Raw genomic sequence first — 21,379 nt, 5'->3', positions numbered from 1 at the left:
TCATTGCCCATGCCCGTCACAATATTTAATGGTGGGTTGTAACAGGAAGGACATCCCGAGGGGATAAGAAAATTGAAAGTATCTTCTTTTAGTTCATCCCTGCGCCATATTTATCACACATGTCCTAACACATATCACTGGCAGTATGTTTGATCAGTAAAAAAACATAAACTCCTGACCTCCTGATCTTTGGCAGGAGCAAATCCACTCTGCATTTTACAGCCGCCGGTTGCTAGGAAACTGGTGATCCTGAGGTTTTGTTCTTAGGACGTGACGATGTAATGGCTTCGTACGCCCCTCTGTCCCACAGGCAGTTTGCACTTCATTTTCCCTCAACGTCCCGGCTCTGTGTGTGATGAAAATGCTGTACACTGCTACTGCTGCAGAGCCCTAATTAGCTTGTTTTCCAAGCTTGACTTATGTAATACAAAATCCTCTATTCTCTCTGATATCCTGCCAAATCTCTACACAGCCATGGTTTCAAAGGGGCATCTACCACCTCCATCAAAACACTTGTCCTTTTTGGAAATGTTAAATTGTTTGTATTTAGGTTAAAAGGATATGTCTTCATAGTACTCAATAATCAGTTTTATTTTGTTATTATTATTTTTACCATAATAGAAGAGGAAAACTACTAGAGCTATCTAAACAATTTCTCAGGCAAAAGTGATTTAAGTGAAAGCCTTATCCATTAGTTGTGATCGCACAAGATTGATTCTGTTAATATGTAAGAAAAAACATTGTAAAAAACAACACACATCACAAGTGTTCATATCTTCCTACAATGTCAGTTTCTAATGATATCTTTCAGACAGAATGTAAGCAAGAAATTACCTAAGATATAGTTATATATTTTAGGTAATATAAGTGTTAATACATTGCTTTGAATGTTCTTGTTTTGTTTTTTTTTTTCTTTCCCAGAAACGTTACCAGACGGACGCCAACCTCTTAGTGTTGCCAGACAGTCACGAGACAGAGCATCGGTGAGTAACTATCATCATCACTGTAGTTTGCACTGCATAACACACAAACTCACAAACAAATCATGACACAACAATATAATACTGTGAAATGACCATTATATCGATGAGGAACAAGGGGTTGAAACTAAACCTGGACAAGACCAAGCCAAATTTACATTAGGATTCAAACTGAGCCCAAACTAGGACCAAAGAAGTGAATTAATCCTTAATTGTACCCTAAAACTTAATACATTTCAAAACATTTGACAATATCCAAAAACTATAAGTAATTACTACTTACTAATTGCTAGATGCTTTGCTTTTCAAAAAGTTCAGTTCCAGCCCCACCTTCTGCATGAATCCTATTTCTCTGTTTACTCCATTTTGTTTACGTAGGCCGCTCTTGCTTTTTGGAAATGTTGTTGTTTTGAGGTTTATAATGGGCTTTTTACACTAGACACGTCCATTTGGATAGTCTTTTGTGTGTGGGTGTTAGCTCACCCTGTGACATTTCTCCAGCGGCTGTGGTCGTGACTTCATCTCACTGTTCCATCGCAGTAATAGCCGTCATTGAGTCTAAAATAACAGGTTCTGCTTAAATTGAATGTCATTGCAATACTGCATAGTGTAAGAGCAAAGTATACTGTAAAAGTGTATTAAAAGCCCACATTAATATTCACCTGTCTTTGTCCATATATTACATAAGACAGTTTTTTCTTCTTGTTGTTTACTGTGGAACATCTCCACAACCAAAAATTGCATTGCATTGTTAATGGGAAAAATAAATTAATAAATGTTTAATGGTTGGTAAATTTCATAAATTAATTAAATTTGTTTATAATTTACAATGTTATGAAAAAATATTAACTGTTTTATACCGTTGATCAATAGCACATCTCAGAAAATTGTAGACAAAGACAACAATATTATGAACAATCTTCTATGTTCATAAAAAGTCCCATTCATAAGATTCACTGCTAACACCTCAGTATTAATGACCAGGCTAGCTGGCTTTAAAATACTGCTCCAATGTTTTTCACTCATGTCTCAACTTTTTTAACATGTGTTCTCTCCATCAAATAATAATAATTGTCAATCTGTTATTATTTAAAGGTACATTATGTAACTTTTCTCTATAACATTAAATGCATCTATCCCCATAGATCTAGTCTTTCAAGACATGGTTTTGCAAAAAAAACAAACAAAAAGAAAACATGTAACTGAATAAATGCAAGATGTGTGGAAAATTCCAAGCCTATAACACACACACACAGACGCACACAGACATAGCTGAAAAGTTACACGGTGCACCTTTAATGTATGTTTATGGAGAGCGTTGACACATCTGTCTGATTTGTGAAGATCAGATCTGGTCCTTGTGCATGTCAGTTTTGTCACTTTGTGTCTTGTGTTTTGTGTTTCTCACTGGGACTGACTCCATCTTAGTGCCATGGTTCACCACTAACAAAGATCCCCACCTCCATATCCAGACCAGCTGCCTCTTTAGATAAAGCAACCTCAACAAAACCTTACCTATTTTTATACAACCTCGTAGTCAAGGTATGTTCGTCAGAGAAGAGATGCAACTATTAGGCATGTAACATTATTGGCCATATCAGTTTCAAGTATTGCATTGTTTTTGTTGAGTTTTGTAATATATTAAATGGTAAAAACATGAGTCTAAAATGTTGCAGCATCCTACTAATCACACCCTAATTCTTTGCTCTGTTTAAGTGCTGCCGACATGCAAAAGTTTATTAATTCCCTATAAAACATGCTGTTAGTACGCTTTGAGCTGTAACAAAAATGATCATTGACAAGATTAAACAAAATTCATTTTTAGAGTGCATTATTAGTAACATTTCTAGACTCCTAAAATATTTGTAACATTGTACTATGGAAGATCCCTCAGTCGTCCAGGTATGATCTATAGCAAAAAAAATTAAAATAAAATTTGTCAACTAGACAAAGGTTTTAGAGTAAAGATGTTTTTCCTGTCATCCAAGTAGCTTCTTCAGTTCTGATGTAAGGCAGTGTCCAACAGCAATTAGGGATGGGACAATATTAAAATTTAGACTCACGATTATTTTGACCAAAATTATTGCAATTAACGATATTATCATGATAATTATTAAACCAAGGTTTACAGTTTTTTTAAAAAGTTACTAAAACTACTATTTTTGGCTCAAGTTTGGCAAATAATGCAGGATGGTTGTCTCACAAATGTGCATGTAAGTTGCTTGTGTTTGCCCTCGGAGCTGTGACTTTTTTTTGGCAGGCTCTGCAGATCGGTGGCTCATTGCCTTGTTGGTCCTGTTTTTCAAAGCCATAATATTTCCACACATTAGACTTCACCTTCTTGAGTGGAGGATATGTCATCGGGGCCCAGATCCGCTGTCTGCCCACTAGCCATGACGTGCCTGACGGTGATGAAGAACCCCAATTCATAAAACGACTAACAATAGAGAGCCCCCTTGTGGGCAAACACCAGAACTAACATCTAAACATTGTATTCAAAGCGGAAACATGAGGCCAGCTGGTGCCGTAAAGGCAATTATAATCGTGTGCAATGATCATGATTATTAAAAAATGCCACAAATGATTAATTGCGGACCTTTTTGATCGCGATTAGTGTTATTTTCATATATATTGTCCCATCCCTACCTGCAATCTGACCAGAATTGAAGAAGCCAGTTAGATGAGTGACAAACCATCTTCATTCTAAAACCTTTGTCCAGCTGACAGATTGTAATTTTTTCTCTTGCCATTGTACTATGGGTTATTTAATGTATTAAACGGTGTAGGTCTGGTTTCAATATTGTTACATCCCTAATTAACTCATAACAAAGGCTATAAAATGTAATTGCTTCTTAGTTAAAAGCTCTCCTCATTGAATTACATAACAGCAGACACACACGTAGATATACTATGTCTCCTCACAGGATGGAGGGTCTCGAAGCCCCATCCGGAGGTATGCCCGCCCCACAGCCACATGGAGTCGCCGCGTTCACCAGGATCATGAGGAGAGTTCCACCTCCATTACCAGCTCTGGCTCCACTGCTCCGCGTAGACCTACATGTAAGACCAATATACTCAAATGAACCAAGAGTATGTATTTTAGTTGTAGCCTTTTTGCAAAAGATTCCTTTTATCTTTCCTTAGCCTTTCGGACTGAAATGAGAGCAGAGTTCAGGACTGGACGGGCGCCTATGACAGGTAAAAAATAGTCCTATATGCTTTATTTGTTGCTATGAATATTCAATCTACTTTAATAAATTGCTGTGGATGATTTACAGTTTTTGAAAGAAATAATCAAACAGAAAATTCACAAACTTTGAATCTAATCTTTTTTTCCTCAATTGGATCCACAAAATGGACTTACTCTCCGGCAGCTAAAAGTTATTTTAACTAACAATGATTACTTTGTGATAGCATAATGCCACCACTTTTTGTCATGATAGTAAATAAATTACAGTATTTCACGGTTTCACATTTGTGCTGACAGAGATTAACTGTGCCAGTTTTTGTGTCATGTGAATCCACCCTGTAATCGCAGAAGTTTAATCAAATACCAGCACAAAATATTTGCATTCTGACAGTTAAAAAGCAAATTCTGCAATAGTATTTACACATGCCTTTCAGCTCAATGTTAAACTTCTTTAATAATCACATGAACTCAACTCATTTTGTTACACTGTTTTAACTGTAAAATGTCCCCTGTATCTAGTCACACAGACAATGCGCTCCCGTTCAGCCCGAAGTGGCCACTCCACACCGCGGACCCCTGGCTCAGCAGCCGTGACCCCGGGTACTCCTCCCAGCTATTCCTCCTCCTCCAGGACCCCCGGGACCCCTCGCTCGCTCAGCCTCATCTCCCAGGAGAGGAAGGTGGCTGTGGTCCGCACTCCACCCAAATCCCCCGCTACAACACCTAAACAGCTCCGGATCATCAGTGAACCGCTGCCCGACTACAAAAACGTCAAGTCCAAGATTGGGTCCACAGAGAATATAAAGTACCAGCCTAAAGGAGGACAGGTAACGCTATTGACTCAAATGTATTGTTATTATTACGTTATCTCTGGTGGGAGTTATGTTCACTGATACATTCATCAGTCATGTCAAGCAGTTCATTTTGTCAGGTAAAATATTTGTGTCACAGCTTTTCTTCATTGCCATGTTTTTGCTGACTATAACTAAGTAATTGGAATAATCTGGAATTATTTCATATTATACTTTGAGCCTTTTGTGGTTGCCATTTGACTTTAAAAGAAAAATTTGATTGGCTGTCCTGTGGAAATGGGGCTTGTACCTCCTCAAGCCCTCCCCTTGTGCCACCCCTGTATAGTATTGCCATACAAAGGCACTTAACCTTCTCTTAGCTTTTAATGAAATGGCTAGATTTTGAATTGGTTTTATGACAAATAGAGCACATCAAAGTGAGGGTGCACAGCTATGTAACTTTAAGCCAGCCATAAATGAAGCTACGCTGAAACAGTTTGAAATCAGGGCAAAAAGAAAAACATTTTAATCAGTGCTTGATTAAAGAATAAAGGGGCAATAAACTGAAGATTAGATATGTCTGCATGTTTTTGTAAAACATATTTTTGGACCATCTATTCAATAGTTTGTGAAGATACAAACAAATGTATATACAGTTTCAGTATATGACCTTTTATTCTAAATGTTTAAATAATGCCAAACCATCAAGCAATTCAACTGATCACTCCTAAAAAGTTCATTATATGAATTCACCCTGCTGTATTTAACATATATTTATACAAAATAATATTCCGTACTGAGCCTTTGCTATTGTAACTTATTGTGACATTTGCTACACATATTGCTACACATTGGAGGTATCTGGTATCTCACCATAGGTTGTGATTCTTATAAAGTGACAAGTGCTTGAACTTAAGTTCACAGTTCAAGCACTGTTTTAAAATAGCCTCTCCAACATAAGGTTTTACTCACATACCTCAGAGTATCCCAAAACAACCGAACAACTGTTGAATCTTCTGGTTTTAGTTTAACTACTGTCGCTGCTGTAAATCTTCACGATACACAAGTGTCTGACACCAGTGTGGCCTTGTACGGGCTTCCTCTCCCTTATAACAACAATCCATGTGTTAACAACGACCAAAATATCACACAACTTGTCCCCGGGATGAAAACTGTAAACATTTAAGATAACATTATGCAGGTTATTTTTACTATAGGTATTGGCATGTGCAAAGGCAAATGCAAAACTATATAAGTTGACATGAGTTTTTTAGCCACTTCAACATAAAACCAGTAATACTGTATTTTTATATGCATCAATAAATGCATACTTATTTTATCATATGCATTGATAACCTTAAGTAAGCATTTAGTCAGTTTGATTGCTTGATATAATATAATTGATGTAATGAAATACCATATGGTGATCTCACTCTAGAATCTTGTTTTAACATTACAGTACACAGAAAAAAATAAAACTAAATGCCTAGCAAAACCCACATTTAACAAAAATGATTATGTGCATTTGTTAAACAACAATATGGGTTGAGCTTTTTATTAGTTACTGTGTTTATTATGCCTGTTTGAATGCAGCCAGTTTTATTTCTCTTTAACCCAGTTTACTGTAGTAATCCTGCCCGTGTTAAATGTCTTTCTGTGTAGTTTATGTAACATCCATATATTTGCTCAGCAGATTGTGTCTTCAGTTGCTGCTGTATGCATCGCACCTTCTCTCTCTCCCTCCCTCTCTTTCTCTGCCTCTCTCTCTGTGTCTCTTTCTTTCCCTCTCTCTGCCCCCCTCTCTCTCTGTGTCTCCCTCTCTCTTTTTGCTCATTATGGCACAACTTTAGTTCATCTTCCCTCTGTTTTGAGAGAAGGCCAAGTGCTGTAACACTTATAATCTCCAATTTGGGATTCATTCACTTTGCGTGTTGTTGCATCTTGACTTTGGAGCATGCTATTTTTACCCTTTGCTCTTTTATAGTAAAGCATAATGTAGGAGTGATCAACCTTTGAAAGTGCAGTCATATACCGGTAGTTGTGTTTCTAATCAAATCAGGGGTCAATACAGTGCACTGTTTAAAATACATGGTGGGACACATATCCCTTGCTAAAAGCCAAATGAAAAATACATAAAAGCTACAGAGACAATATGTACATATACTGGAGCAGGGCCTAAGAGACTGAATTATAAAAAAACAAACAAATGCAAAATGTTATTCTTATTGTATGAGCGAATGTCGCTGTGCTATAAAGCATGAGATTGTCATCACACATTAGAAGTATTCTGGTTAAAAGTATTCTGATCTTTCATCTTGATGAGGTTTGAGCTGTAATAGCTCAAATTATGAACTTCCATGACTCATTATAGACACAAACTAACTACTTAAGTCTTGCATTGTGTTATTTATTTATTGCAGTTCATATATTTGAAGAGTTTTGTACAATTAGAATACTTTTTCGGGGATACATTTTAGATATTATCGTTTATCGTTTATATTTACTTAAGCAATATATCGCATTTCAAAATTTGTTATCTTGACAAACCTAATCCCAGCTCTATAGATTATCCCTGGTTAAAATTGTTCAGTTATGCAATATAGACATTTTATTTTTAAGATTACAAAAAAGAAAAGTGAATATTTCAAAAGATTAATGGTCACATTTTTACATTAGACTCAGCTCTATTTTGTACCATCCTGTTGATAACACAATGAAGCACACAGCCCTGGTCTTGCTCACTGCTCACCTCCTCGCTGCAGGTCCTCATTCCCAGTGTAAAGCTGGACTATAGCCATGTTCAGTCTAGGTGTGGCTCGCTGGACAGGAGGGGCTACTCAGGAGGGGGTGGACACGTGAGTCTCTGTGCCAAAGCGCTTTGTTTTGTGTGGTTTTGATGTCTGTGTTGTCCCTGTACAATTTCGTTCATTTCTTTCATGTATTTTAGCTTTAATTTTCACTAAGACCCAAACCTCTACCTTGCTTTGGCTTTCACTTTCAAAGCGAAGTAGTTTTAACCCATTTAACATGTTGGTCTTCCATGAAAAAAGCCACTATGGCAAGCAACACAAGTCAAGATTAATTACTTGTCAGCTGCTGTCAGTTACTGTTGTAGCTAATCACTTGCTTATTTTTGTATTTATATTTTTATACTGACAGCTATAATGATTAATTTTCATTATAGCTGTCTGAGGTGTAAAACGATTACAGCAATGCACTAAAATCAAAATGATGTTGCACTGACTCGGTGATAATAAAGCCATGGTAAAACTTCTCCTGGTTGCACATTAGTCTCATGGGGTTGTGCATTTGCAATTACAGACAAGAAGTTTCCAGTAGCAACCAGCTATTGCCAGTGGAAAAAATATGAGCATATCCTATCCTCATTGGAAATGATTTTGATTTTAAAGGTGTAATGTTCCACAGTTTGGCATTAAACAACTTGTATTTCATTGCAGGTCTTTTATTGCTCAAAATGATCTAAAAAAAACAAAAAACTGCATTTTTACTGTTAGCGAGGTTCTGTAACTTGGCATGCTTGTCTCCATAGAAATAATCAGTTTATTGCCATAGTATGGAACATTCCAAACAAAGCAATAACATCTCTATGGAAACAAGCAGGTGGCAGACCCTCCACCAGTTACATAAGTGCACCTTTAACTAAAAACAACAGCGTATGCACAAATTTGCAGTTATGTGAAAAGGTAATGATAAAATAAAAGTTGGATCTTGTTTTTATTAAATTCTGGTGCAACTCCATATTATATAGCAATGAGCTGAGATTGTGTTTATAAATCAAAATGCCACCTGCATCTAAGAGTATAATAAACGTGAAAGCACATAATTTACTTTGCATGGCTGTAAGAGACAGGTTAATGGATTTTTGCAACAATATCAGACAAATGCAGCAAATATCCTCCCACGCCAGCCCAGTCCTGTTGGCAAAATCAGGCATTAAAATCTGACATTTGATGCATGGGAATAAGGAAGACTGCTATTTATTATAATGGATGTCTAGGTGTTTTTGGCTGTCTCAAATGTGGGGAAAATTGTGAAAAACACATTAAAAAGTACTAAATTATATTGTTATCTAGCAGCAGCGTTTGGTGGTAATGACAGGGGCAATCCATCACCATTTAAAAGACGTGGAGACTTTTTGTTTATTTATTCTAGATTTCCCTTTTCGTCCTTGAGTTGTCACATAACCCACTATATTTTGTTTTCTAGCATTTTCCTGCACAAGAGCAGCAAGTAAAAGCAAATATGATTTAATCCTAATAAATTTCATAACCTTATGTATGTGCTTGTAGGTGCAGATACAGAATAAGAAGATTGACTTGAGTCATGTGACCTCCAAGTGTGGCTCTCTAGACAACATCCATCATCGACCAGGTAACTGTCAGGCTATGACAAATAGCTCAAAGCTCCCCATCCACTGTATTTTTAGTACAAGGCCAAATTGTTCATGCTTTATTCATAGTTTTGTTTTTCCTGATTAAATGTTAGAAAAACACAGTTGCCTGCTGCATTGATTTTTATATTTATGTTGAACAGCACCATCTAGTGGCATTATTGTTAACATTCCATAATAACTACACTTTTAATAGCCTTAATAAAGCATTATTATAATTAATTGTGAAGAAATAGTTTGTTAAAATGGTCTAGGCTTAGTAGCTACTTAAATAAAATCCAAATTCCTAACCCTAACCCCTGAATTAAAGTAGGTACTAAGCCTGAATCTTTCTTAGTAAACTATGTTGTTTTTTTTCATTATGAATTAAGTGTTTGTTCATGCTTTATTAAGGCTAATTAAGGTGTAGTTATTATAAATTTGTACCACACAATTTAGTATTTTATCAGATTTAAGTGACATTTTTCTTGCACAGATACTGTATATTCCAACACTGAATGCGTTTGTATTTCCTGTTTTTCTCACTAGGGGGTGGTAATGTACGTATAGAAAGTGTGAAGTTGGACTTCAAAGACAAGGCCCAAGCCAAGGTGGGTTCCCTGGAAAATGCCCATCACACTCCAGGTGGAGGCCGAGTGCTGGTGAGTGTCTGCTCCAGAAAGGATTTAAAGGAAATCATAAAGTTTTGGACAGATTGTAGCTTTAAGTAGGTTAAGTACTGACTAAATGAATATGCACTAGTTACATAATCTATCTCTAATCCTGTATGTTTTAATAAGCTTTTGTTGTTTTTTTATACATATAATTTTATACAAAGTTTTCAAAGATATTCATCAGGGCACTGGTTTTATACTAAATTGTATCGATATATGTGTAATCCCATAGTTATCCAAATATGATCCATACCAAAAGAACAATTTTATTCTGTTAACTGGATAAACATTTTTGAGTGAAGACATTTCACTGCTGAAGAAGCCGTTCGGATGAACGGCGAAACATCTTCACTCTAAAGCTTTTGTCCCGTTGAATTATTCTTTTACTACAAAATTTTATACTAAATATGTGTAATTTTGAGGCAAAAGTTGAAGCCATATGACGATCACCAATACAACAATACTTAACACAGTCAATCTTCCACAAACTTTTTGCGTTCCTTTAGTTGCAGACAAAGGTATAGTACACTGCCATTTTTGTCCCATAGACACTTTAATCCCAACTAAACCTACACATGTTTCTAATCTCATCTAAATATATATTTTGTTTTTATCCCTTTTCCCCTATTTAAGACTTTTGCTTTAAAATCTGTGTCTTGTCGTGCCTTTTTCATTCATCTCTGCCCAAACCTACATTCATACATATATTCCTACTTTCCTCTGTAAAGCTGTACAAAAAATATTTATTGATGTTATGTAACTAAAGGCTCTGTATTTAGTTCTGTTTAATTAAATTGTGCCAAATTCATAATGCTAACCTAAGATCAAAGCAAGATAAAGACTTAACTGACTCAATTACTACTCAGGCTAAGCTTTTTAAATGTATTTGTTTTGTGCCAAAAAACAGGCTCAAATATGAAAAAAATAACATTGTAATACTTATAGTAGTGTAACTGCAATACATTTATTTTCTGAATAATAGTAATGATTGTTTCTCAATATATTGTTGTATGTATAATGTATGTTTGTACATACAGCATCTACAATCTGTAATGCTATAAAGATGCACTATGTAACTTTTCTGGTGGAGGGTCAACCACGCTTGTCTCCAAGGAGATGGTATTACTTTGCCTGGAATATTCCACAGAATGCCATTTAAGATATGTATCCCCATGGAAACGATCAAATGATGCCACCAGGTCAAGTTATGGGTTAGATCTTTGGAAAGGCAACCCCGCTGACAGTAAGAATTCATGGTTGTGTGATATAAGTTTATATAAGTTTAATGCCATATCATGAAACATTCCAGGCAAGCAATAACATCTTCATGGAGACAAGGAGATGGCAGACCACAGACCAATCACCAAAAAAGTTACATAGTGCAAATGTCATCTTCCATACGCCAGTCTCACACATTTGTTCCTGTGACAGATTGAGAGTCACAGGCTGATGTTCCGGGACCAGGCCCGGGCCCGAGTGGACCATGGGGCCGACATCGTGGTCCAGTCTCCGCGACGCTCCGGCTCCATGTCCCCCAGCCGCCTCCGGGACCTGTCCTCTTCCGGCAGCCTCAACTTCAGCGAGTCCCCACAGCTCTCCACCCTGGCCAAGGACGTCACTGAAGCTCTGGCCAAACAGGGCTTGTGAACGCGCCGCCCCCATCGAACTTTTCTGATTTCTCCTGCCACCATCGGGCCAACACTACTCCTGTATCCAAACCACAGCCTCTAACCATCAACATCCACACAAAACAGTAGAGACTTAATTTAGGAGCTTACAGTATTTCTTGTCTATTTTGAACCTGGATATGTGCGATTTCTAATTTAATGGCCTCCTCTTTTGGACAATGGTATAATAGAAGTTTTGAAGATTGATTGATTGATATTACCAGATATTTGCTTGGTTCTGCTACGTGTTTTGAAGAAGCCACACTTTTATTTTTCTTGAAGTAGAAAGTAAAGTGGCCCTTACTCCATGCAGCACGTATGGTTCTTGCTCAGTAAATGTGCATGGACTCCAAATCCCTTGTTGACACACCAAGCATCTTTACTGCAACTCATTCAAGTCATCTTCTATCCAATATTACTAATATATACAGAGTTAAAATACCTTGCCATCTACATGTCTTTGAAAAACATTTCAAAAGGAAATCACAATATGGCTATACCGTAAAACCTGTAAAATTGCATTATTACTGCAAGAACTAGGTTATGTTAAGACGCATGTATTAATTCTAATATTAAAAAGAGGCTATTTTGTATTTAAAGAAAAAACAAACAAGGGTTTTAGTAATTTACTTCCTCACATATTGAGTAACAATGATACAACTTCATGTTTTGTAGTTATTAGTTGTTTACAGTGTAACGCTTGGTGACAGACAGCTGGTGTTGAATGCAGTCCTGGTAAAGTTTTAGAGATCAGTGGTTCTCAAACTAGAACTGAGAAACATCTGGATTTGAAAAACAGAATTTCATTTTCTACTGGATTAATTCCTAATTTTGTCCTACTGATGTAAACCTGATTGGTCGTCTAGAGTTTTGTCCTGGTTTAAACAAGTTGTGAGCAGATTCGTTGAAGTGATGCTAAGCCCTCCTTGTTCCTCTGTAGGTTCCATTAAGTTCATTTGCTGGTAAAATATTTTGAGTAAACTGTTTGAGAACCACTGCTCTGTGTATGTGCCTGTCCACAGAAGACATTGTCAGATAGAACAGTTAGTGCATAGTTTAGGCTTTAGTAGGTTTAGTTTTTTTTTTTTATTAGGACTGACTATTGTTTAAGGGGAAAGCTGCAGTCGGCAACTTGAGAGGACGCAGCTAGTATGTTTTTGAACAATGTCTCTGTGTGTGTGTGCGTGTGTGTGATACATATCTTACGTTTCAAGACAGGCGCCAATGTATCTGGATGTTCTGTTGCAATGTAGGTCAGGAAAGTGGAAAAAAATATCGCAAAACTTTATTTAAAAACACTCTTGAACACTTGTTACATCTGTTTGGGAATAAGTGTATATGAGTGATCTAGATTTTATCTTTACCAGCAGCAGTGTTTCTCAAACAGGTACCACTGGAGGTATGCAGGCTTCTTTTAAGTTTTAGTAAGGTTTTGCATTTGTGATTACTTTATTTTTATATATGACATACACTTATATTTATTTATTTATTTTTTATATATATATAAGACTGTGGTCCCCCCGTATGAGATGGAGGAAGTCTGTGGGTTGAGGAAAGTCTGGGGAGTCTCTGCTTAGACTGCTTCTCCCACAACCCGGCCTTGGATAGGAGGAAGAAGATGGATTTAAGACCGTTGACCTTTTGTGTTAGTCCTGCTTTACGTAGGCAATGAACTTAACTGGATTTCAGTTCTAGTTCAATGCATTGGTATTTATTTGGAAAGAGTCCTGCTCAAAGAGAAGTACAGATATTTCAATGGCAGGACCCTCTTGCTGTGTGGCGAGTGCTAACCAGTATTGGTTAAGCTGCACTTGAGTTCAAGTCAAATCCAGTTTTTGGCTTTGTGTAGTTCTGGTTAAGACTTTGATTTAAGTTGAGGTTGAATCTCTTTTTTTTTTTTGTATTGCTTATTTTAGACCAGCAAAAAGTTTAAAAAGATGGTACTCTTTGTGAGGTTTGAGAACCACTGACTACATTTGTGATATATCCTGCCTAATAACTGCCTCCATCTGCGACTTTTCTGTTTGCTTCTGTGTATTTTCTGCATCTTACCATCCCCATGTGCTTTACCCACCTCCTGCTCCAACCTACAGCAACTGTAAATGTATTTAAAAGGTCAAGTAGATGTACGCAGTTTTTCTCTTGTTGATATGACATAAATTACAATAATTACTGACAATAAAAAGGTGAAAACTGACTCACAGAGAACTTTTCTTGTCTTAGAAACGTGGATGTCACGATATCAAAGTTGTGTTACGAATATTATGAGAAGCGTCACAATTTTAATTTTAATTTTACCATTGTTTAGTGAAATCAGTTTGATTCACAGTATCTAACTAAATGGTTTGTTTTGAGTTGAAATTACCAAATTTTAGCATCTAACTGAATCTTGACATAGCTACTTAAGGCAGGTGGGCAAAGAAGGAAGGAGAGTTAAACTGGGAGATTGGAGAAAGTTTATTGTGAAATGCCAGAGGGAGTACAATAACTTAAGACTTAGGGAAGGGTTAGGAAAAGGATCAACTTTGATGGCCAGTCCTGGGCCAAAGCAGTCACTTCAGCCAAGACAGTAAGCGACAGAAAAAACTCTTCCATCTCTTAACTCTGTACAAACTTGTGACGAAACAGCACCAATGTGGCAAGGGAGCTCTTGTTTGGAAAAAAAATGGATGCATCTCTTAGAAATTCAGGACGTTCCCAGGAATAACTTGTGAAGGAGGAGAAGTTGAAAGCACCAGTTGGACAATAAAATGTAGAACAAAAAAAGGTTCATGACATGTTCAATGACATCTCATAGTCCATTGTTCCCCCCGTTTCCTCTAGGTGGCACCGGAAATGGGGAGTGGATGTCGTGACACCATGGGGTCTGCAAGTATACGATGCTCACCAGCTCAGTGGCAGGGTCCTTACACAGACATGATGTGCTTCACAAAGGCTGCAGGCAAAAGATACAGAATGACTCACAATGAAGGAAATAGTTTTGCATCACATATACTGGTAGCTATTTCTAAATATGACCGAAGTTTTAATATGATGTTTGTCATTAACATGTTTTTCTTAAGATATTCATAAGACATACAAGATCAAAATCAAAGTATGAAATCATTAATTTAGTCTTTTACTGAAAATTGTCATTTTTGGAAGATCTTCTATGGTAGTGCCCACACTTCAACTTGGCTTTACTATGGGAAGTATGAATGTACAATATGGTAAAAAGGAACCTCTTTCTTACTATTAAAAACTAATAATCATAGCATTAAATATTTTATGAATGAGGCATTTAGTTTAGTTTACACAGTGAAATTAATTCTATTCTAACTTATTACCCCAAAGATAGAACTGAGGAACTGAGAAAGGATTTACTGTAGACCTGTTGAATTAAAACACCCAAGCTGATCATTAACATTTTGAATTCACAGTTTGGTTCAAATTAAACAAAATGCACAGTTCTAACTTCATATTGAACTCACCTTCATAGTTGACACAGCCGTTCTCATCCTCCTGTCCTGCCATGAGAGCATCAATCTCAGCCTCAGTCATCTTCTCTCCTGTAGGGGGCGACAAAGCCACGTTAACGCCACATAAGCATTTTTATCACAATGACACATGAACGGATTATTGTTGAACTGACCCAGTGTGGACAGCACAATACGCAGCTCAGCGCCCATGACTGTGCCGTTGCCCTCCTTGTCGAAGACGCGCAGACCCTCAACGTAGTCCTCAAATCCGGCCTTGTTTGGGCTGTTGATGATGGTCTGGAGCATAGGCAGGAAAGCCTCGAACTCTACTCTCTTGTTGGCCATGTCTAAACACAAAGGTACAAAACTCTGACAAACTGTCTATCAATGCCCAAGATCTTTTTAATGCTGAAAATTAGTATTAAATTTTCACACTGCAATGGGCAATAGGAGTAAAATCCACATTATTATATTATGTGTTTAAATGACACATACTAATACTGTAGAACTTTAACTCACAACTGCTTCTGCCCTTATCGCTAAAGTTACAAAAATATATAAACATATAAACACAAATATGAAGCTAAAGGATCGCTATATACATCCTGGATATTGGGCCTATTTTATACACCATTTATATGTATTGGAAAATGTTAAAAGAATCCGCAAAAGACCCTGCCGTGTTATGGTAATTAAGAACATAGTCCCATCATGTACCGTCAGCGGAGGGGTTTCCCAGCAGTTTGGTGACGTCCTTGTTGGTGGGGTTCTGTCCGAGAGCGCGCATGATGTCAGCGAGCTGGTTGTAGGCCACCTTGTTGTCACCCACCCTGTCGAAAAGACCGAAGGCCTCCCTGTAGTCTGAAAGAAGATACTTTTGTTAACTCACAGGAAAAACTGTTGTAGTTTGTAATTTTACAGCAATACAATGTACAAAGTGACTAAAGAGTTGTCATTGTTGATATTATTGGTATATTTGTATTTTTGATTTACTATTTTTTTTTACATATATATTTTTCCATATTTTTTACCTATGCAATAACCTGTGTACTTTATGGTGCATATGCAACGAATGGTTATTGTATACAATAAAAGATATGGATACACTGACTTGAAAGGGTCTGGCATAGCATGTAGCATTCCTAATGCTTAATATAATCTAAGTGTTTATTATTCTTTGTAAGAATAACTACCATTTGTTCCTAAAGGTGTTAGGTGCCATAAAAGTCAGAGTGCCATGCTGAGTGACGCTGCCAGCAGGTGGGGGCAGTGGTTTCTATAGGTAGGACACACTACACTACGGTCCAGGCCTGAATACACAGGGCCTCCTGAGTGGAGCCATGCCTATTTCAATCTCAGCTGTCACCTTCTCTCTCTAGCTGGCTGCGGGTTGCTATTGGCCCTTTGAAAAGACCACCTTGGAATTGACAAACATAGCTGAGAATATGAGCCCACTCCTTCTAAAGGCAAGGCTCTATGTATGAGAGCAGCTGAGCAAAAGTAGGAAGCGCTGACTGCAGCATTACTAACTTTTCTTTCTCAAAGTGAGTTAAATTTTGTATCAGTATCTTCATTTTTGCTCTCATTAGAATAGTCTCTATATAAAGTACCATATCAAATGTAGTCACTGAAGATGAGATATCAGTGATCCTGCGATACTGATACACAGCCCTTTGGCAGGCCGCCCAATGAAATAAAGATACACTGGTATAGTGCCAAGGATGGGTGAGATTGATTTGTGACGTCTAATTAGGGTTTTTTATGACTGGTACATACTTTTTACATATAGGCCTGTACTACCTTTGTACTAATGTATTGCAGGTTTATTTGAAAATCAATAATGAATCAATAATTTATTTCATACGTGGCCTTTTGTACAGTTTTACTATTTAATAGTTAAACCAAAAATATAACTTAATTACCTTCAATCTGGTCTGCGCTGAATTCCACCTATGAGTGAAAATACAACAGCCTTGTTAGTTTTATTAAAACTCAGTACAAACATAAACACATTCAGCATGTCATTTCATCTCTGTCAGCTACTCGCTTTTTCGGCACATATCTGCAGCCTTGGCACTAATCTTACATAATTAATTAGGTTTAAACTAGGCTTAAACTCATCTCTTTGACAAAATTAGCTTTGCTGGCTGTCATCTGATCTGCACGGGTCCATGTTTAGCTGCATTAACATGGCCACATTTGGCGCACGGATGCTCTGGCATCACGCATTAGTCACTACTGTAGTCCAATCCAGAGAGTGGAGGGACTGGCCTAAGGCGCAGAGCTATCCATGGTTCTAACCATTCATTAAATGTTCTGCAGCTGAATGTCCCATACAAGTCCTTGCCCAGATCTGTGTTTTCACCAAAGACAATCGAATGACTCTTTTGGAAAAGGGATGACGGGAGTGCACAGTGGGGCATCTGAACCTAATGTTCTGTTATTGTTTCATTAGTCCTGCTTGAATTCAAGCAAACAAAATGAAATAGCCTATCACGTTGAGCTCACATACATGAAACACTGAGGGCTAGACATCACATCCTCCATGCCCGTCAGACTCATTCATTGGCCATAGCTAAGACTCACCTTGACTGCGGACAGGTCGACGGCGGGAGCGGCGGCGGGCGCAGGCGCGGGCTCTGGGGCCGGTGCGGGAGCTGGGGCGGGTTCGGCCTTCTTGGCGGGAGCCTTAGGGTCCTTCTTGGGTGCCATTTTGGTTTAAAAGTCGAACTAAGTTTTGTCCAAACGAAGTAAAGACAATTCCCGGTTCGGGTGACAACACAAGGAGTGAGAGCACAGAGTGGAGGGGTCTCGGAGCACGAAATGCCCGCCGGGGCGTATATATATGAAGCTATTTTTCCTCTTGACCCCCGCTGGCACTATCCTTGCGTGAGGATTGGGTAGGGCACCGGAGGGGTGTGCACACGAGGGGGGTGCGCTCCAAACATGGAGAATAAGGCTGTGTGCCAGAAAGACCTTATATATGTCAGATATCAGTAATGAAGAACGAAAACAGTGAACACGGCACTAAAGGTTATCTGAGGCCAAGACATTTCCGGTCCACATCAGCACATTTGGACTTTTACGCACGGTTGCCAACGGCTTCCTAACCATAACAGATCTGCAATGATCGTTTCTTTATTGTAAGACATATAGCATGAAACATTAACTTGTAGTATGTTGTTTATAGCCAGCTAGACGTCCATCAGAAACCCTTTATGTGTATAACCCAGATTGAATAAGGTCAAGTAGATGTCAAAATAAGAAATAAGACTCTGGAAATCATTGAGAGGATGACGTGGTCACATGCACACACTAGAAGGAAATTTAAACTGAAGTCAGCTGCATCATGTCCCTACTCAAGCTTGTTTGTGCAGGTCCAGAAGATATAAACATTGCTGTTTGCTTGTTTACTCCTCCTAAGTAAATCTAGATGTTCATTTGCAATACTCTTAACATCAAGTGTATAAATACAACATATTACATTTACATTTTAGCATGTCCGGATTTGCATTTGCAAATGTATTTGCCCTGTTAAGGTATGTTTTTGTGTTGGGAATCTGTGATAAGACTGCTGGCTCTACAACCAGAAATATAGCAAACAGTTCAGGGCTTTCTGAGGACCCCTGCCTGCACAGGGCCCTTGGTAAACAAGAACCATTTACCCCCAATCCCAAGTCCCTATCCATGACCTTGGTTCATTAGAGGCCATATGGATGTTAATTATCCCAAGATGTGGGATGCATAACTTGATAGATTTGTCCTGCATCTGTTATTACATTCACATCAGTTTCCTTGGTGATACTCACTAACTCCTAACCTTCCCTCATCCTCAGCTGCTGAATTAAAAAAACGCAAAATTCATATTTAGCAGAAAACGTTTTTGCAACACATAGGCACTTCCTGGTACCTCCTGCATTCATGTGGCCAGGTGTGACAGCAGTATTGTCTAATTAGCCTGTGTTTATTTGTAGAGCCTGTCCTGGGCCACTGGGCGCAGCACCTGTGCTCTGTGTTTGGGGAGATGTGCTGTGCCTGACTGAGTGAGGGCCACTCCTGTGGGAGGATATGACGTCAAAGCCCAGAGAGATGGAGATCAATGGAGCTTCAGCTGCTGATGCCTGTAACCCAGACAAGGCCAAGAGTGCAAATTCTGTCTCCTTAATTCACATCTATATCTGTCGGCAGTGCAGCGGTGCAGCCCTGCCCCCACTATCCACTACGATGGGGGCCAGTGACGGAGGAAGCGCACACATTCCTCCCCCCAAACCCCACTGTCCACCACTTGCTTTCACTGACCCCATCTCGACAAGGCCAAGCCAAAGAAAGCCAAACCCCTCAGCTGTCATCAGGGCTCACCCGCACTCCCTGCACCTCCTCAGAGCTGTACTTCCCTCTGCCAGCCCCTCCTCCCGCACCCCCTCCTCCCTCTGCACCTGTGCCAGTCTCTACTCCAACACTACACTAACTAATTGATTTACCATGTAGTCTTTATGAAGAGGTGATGGCAGGGCAGCGGGAAAACAAGGGGAAAGAGGCTTATTAAGAACTTTATCAACTGAGACTGGGGGGACTGAGACCAGTGGCACCACAGGAGATAAAGGCAACATTTTACACAGATATTTTGAGACATGATGTGTACTGTAAGTGATACATGTAAACAATCTTGAAACATAGCATTTAAAGTACAATGTTTTCTGTATTATACAGCAAATGAGAGGCTGGATAATTAAATTCTTCAGAAGGAACAATTAAAATACACTTATTCAAAGTTATGTTTTAAGAGTGAAATTGTGGATGGTTTTTGATCTGTGAGGTGGACATCCTTCTGTGTTGTTACAATTACAACGTGTATTTACAATTTTGTGTCTATTTAATTATCTATTTATTGACTGATCTGGCTCCATACTGCTGTTATAAGACCAGGTAGAACTTACAGGGAATTTTATCCTGACTTCTAAATACATTGCTCGTATAGAATAACATAGTAAGCAGTGCCCAATTCCCATGATAGTCCTAGTGGCCTAAGATAAGAGGTTTCTAAATATGTTTGAGCCTTCTGTCTGTGAGATATTCAAAGCACTGCATTAGTGAAGCCAAACGATCTTCTAAACATGCCACCCTTTACTTATTAGTGATGGTAGCCAACTCCTTAGGGGCAGCCATAGTGGAGATGTGAGGTCAAAGCTCTCAGAAGTGTGCAGCTCCGTGTATGTGCGTATGTGGTGTGCGTGTGTGTGTGTGTGTGGGTGTGTGTGTGGGGGTGTGTGTGTGTGGGGGGGGGGGGGGTGGGGGGGGGTGTGTGGGTGTGTGTGGGGGGGGGGGGGGGGGGGGGGGGGGGAAGGCAGGGGCACAGTCTCTCCTCAGCAGTGTGTCATACGGTGCAACACTTTTGAGGCGGAGGTGCAATCAGCAAGCACCTTTGTCATCATCAAGCAAACTCCAAAGAGGACATACTTCTATTAAAAGGGCAAAGGTTACACTAAATTCTAATTATTTAATGCCTTAATTATTTCATTTGACATGTTCTAAAAAGTTTCATACTAATTCTAAATGTTTATTTAAGACATAAACTGTGTAAATGAAACATTAATATAACGGGAGAAATAGTGAATGCTCTGTACTGGTAGAATACCTTGGAAAAATTGCATTAAAGTCATTTGTTAGTGTTCCTCTGAGCCGAAAGTCAGCTGATCTGGAAACAAGCAGCAGCTGAGTGACAGCTGTAACAGCCACTGAGAAATTTTATTTGTTATGAGCCCATTTGCCTCTCTGGACTAAGTGCATTGTGGATGTTCATTTCTTTTTTCAGCTTCACATATTTCAGCTTTATGTTAAGCACATTTGACACCTGTTGTCTTTTGAAATTCTGTGCAACTGAAGAATCACTGATCATCATTGCCTTAAGCTAAACTGGGGTGATTAAGCATCTGTAGTTGTAGTTCAAAACAACAAAAGTAGGGAACAAAATGGAGTGTATATCTTCAAAGCACTATTATTAGCCATCTTTTCAGTGCTTTACAATCGCAATAATTCTGCTTATTTCCAACTGCATTTGGAGACATACTGGAGCAAAGGGAGTGATGCTTTGGGCCACAACATCTCGGACACTCACTGACTGAAATGTGACTTGATTTTATGACTTTGGGCGAGACATTTGATGACACTTTTAATCGTATTGTGTGTGTCTGTCTTCCTCCAGTGGCCCATCCTAGTTCAGCCTGTGGTC

General features: G+C 38.5%; 2 protein-coding genes across 2 annotated transcripts in view; one reads left to right on the top strand and one right to left on the bottom strand.

Annotated features, from left to right (window-relative positions):
* Positions 1-13,152, top strand: part of map2 (microtubule-associated protein 2) — a 70,545-nt gene extending 57,393 nt beyond the window's left edge. The window contains exons 13-20 of the mRNA XM_055230420.1: positions 922-983; positions 2,409-2,522; positions 3,905-4,040; positions 4,125-4,178; positions 4,690-4,997; positions 9,272-9,353; positions 9,901-10,013; positions 11,457-13,152. Coding sequence (XP_055086395.1) covers positions 922-983; positions 2,409-2,522; positions 3,905-4,040; positions 4,125-4,178; positions 4,690-4,997; positions 9,272-9,353; positions 9,901-10,013; positions 11,457-11,672 — 1,085 coding nt within the window. The 3' untranslated portion in view covers positions 11,673-13,152. The remainder of the gene's footprint in view (positions 1-921; positions 984-2,408; positions 2,523-3,904; positions 4,041-4,124; positions 4,179-4,689; positions 4,998-9,271; positions 9,354-9,900; positions 10,014-11,456) is intronic.
* Positions 13,153-14,131: 979 nt separating this feature from the next.
* On the bottom strand, positions 14,132-17,980 carry myl1 (myosin, light chain 1, alkali; skeletal, fast). Its single transcript, XM_033987146.2, has 6 exons — positions 17,737-17,980; positions 17,073-17,100; positions 15,868-16,011; positions 15,324-15,497; positions 15,163-15,240; positions 14,132-14,627 (listed from the first exon to the last, which is right to left on the bottom strand). The coding sequence occupies exons 1-6, from the start codon at positions 17,860-17,862 to the stop codon at positions 14,599-14,601; spliced, it is 579 nt and encodes a 192-aa protein (XP_033843037.1). The 5' UTR covers positions 17,863-17,980; the 3' UTR covers positions 14,132-14,598.
* Between the last annotated feature and the right edge of the window lie 3,399 nt (positions 17,981-21,379).

Source organism: Periophthalmus magnuspinnatus, chromosome 21, assembly GCF_009829125.3.
Source record: "Periophthalmus magnuspinnatus isolate fPerMag1 chromosome 21, fPerMag1.2.pri, whole genome shotgun sequence".
Taxonomy (NCBI): Eukaryota; Metazoa; Chordata; class Actinopteri; order Gobiiformes; family Gobiidae; genus Periophthalmus; species Periophthalmus magnuspinnatus.
This window is presented reverse-complemented; position numbering and strand designations above follow the sequence as displayed.

What these genes read in the sequence shown, in the direction of transcription:
- myl1 (XM_033987146.2), bottom strand. Translation starts at nt 17,862, where the DNA reads ATGGCACCCAAGAAGGACCCTAAGGCTCCCGCCAAGAAGGCCGAACCC. An exon ending in GGGAAACCCCTCCGCTGACG is followed by an intron (nt 15,498 to 15,867) that starts GTACATGATGGG and finishes CTTTGTGTTTAG; the next exon opens with ACATGGCCAACAAGAGAGTA. An exon ending in CGGCTGTGTCAACTATGAAG is followed by an intron (nt 14,628 to 15,162) that starts GTGAGTTCAATA and finishes TTTTGCCTGCAG; the next exon opens with CCTTTGTGAAGCACATCATG.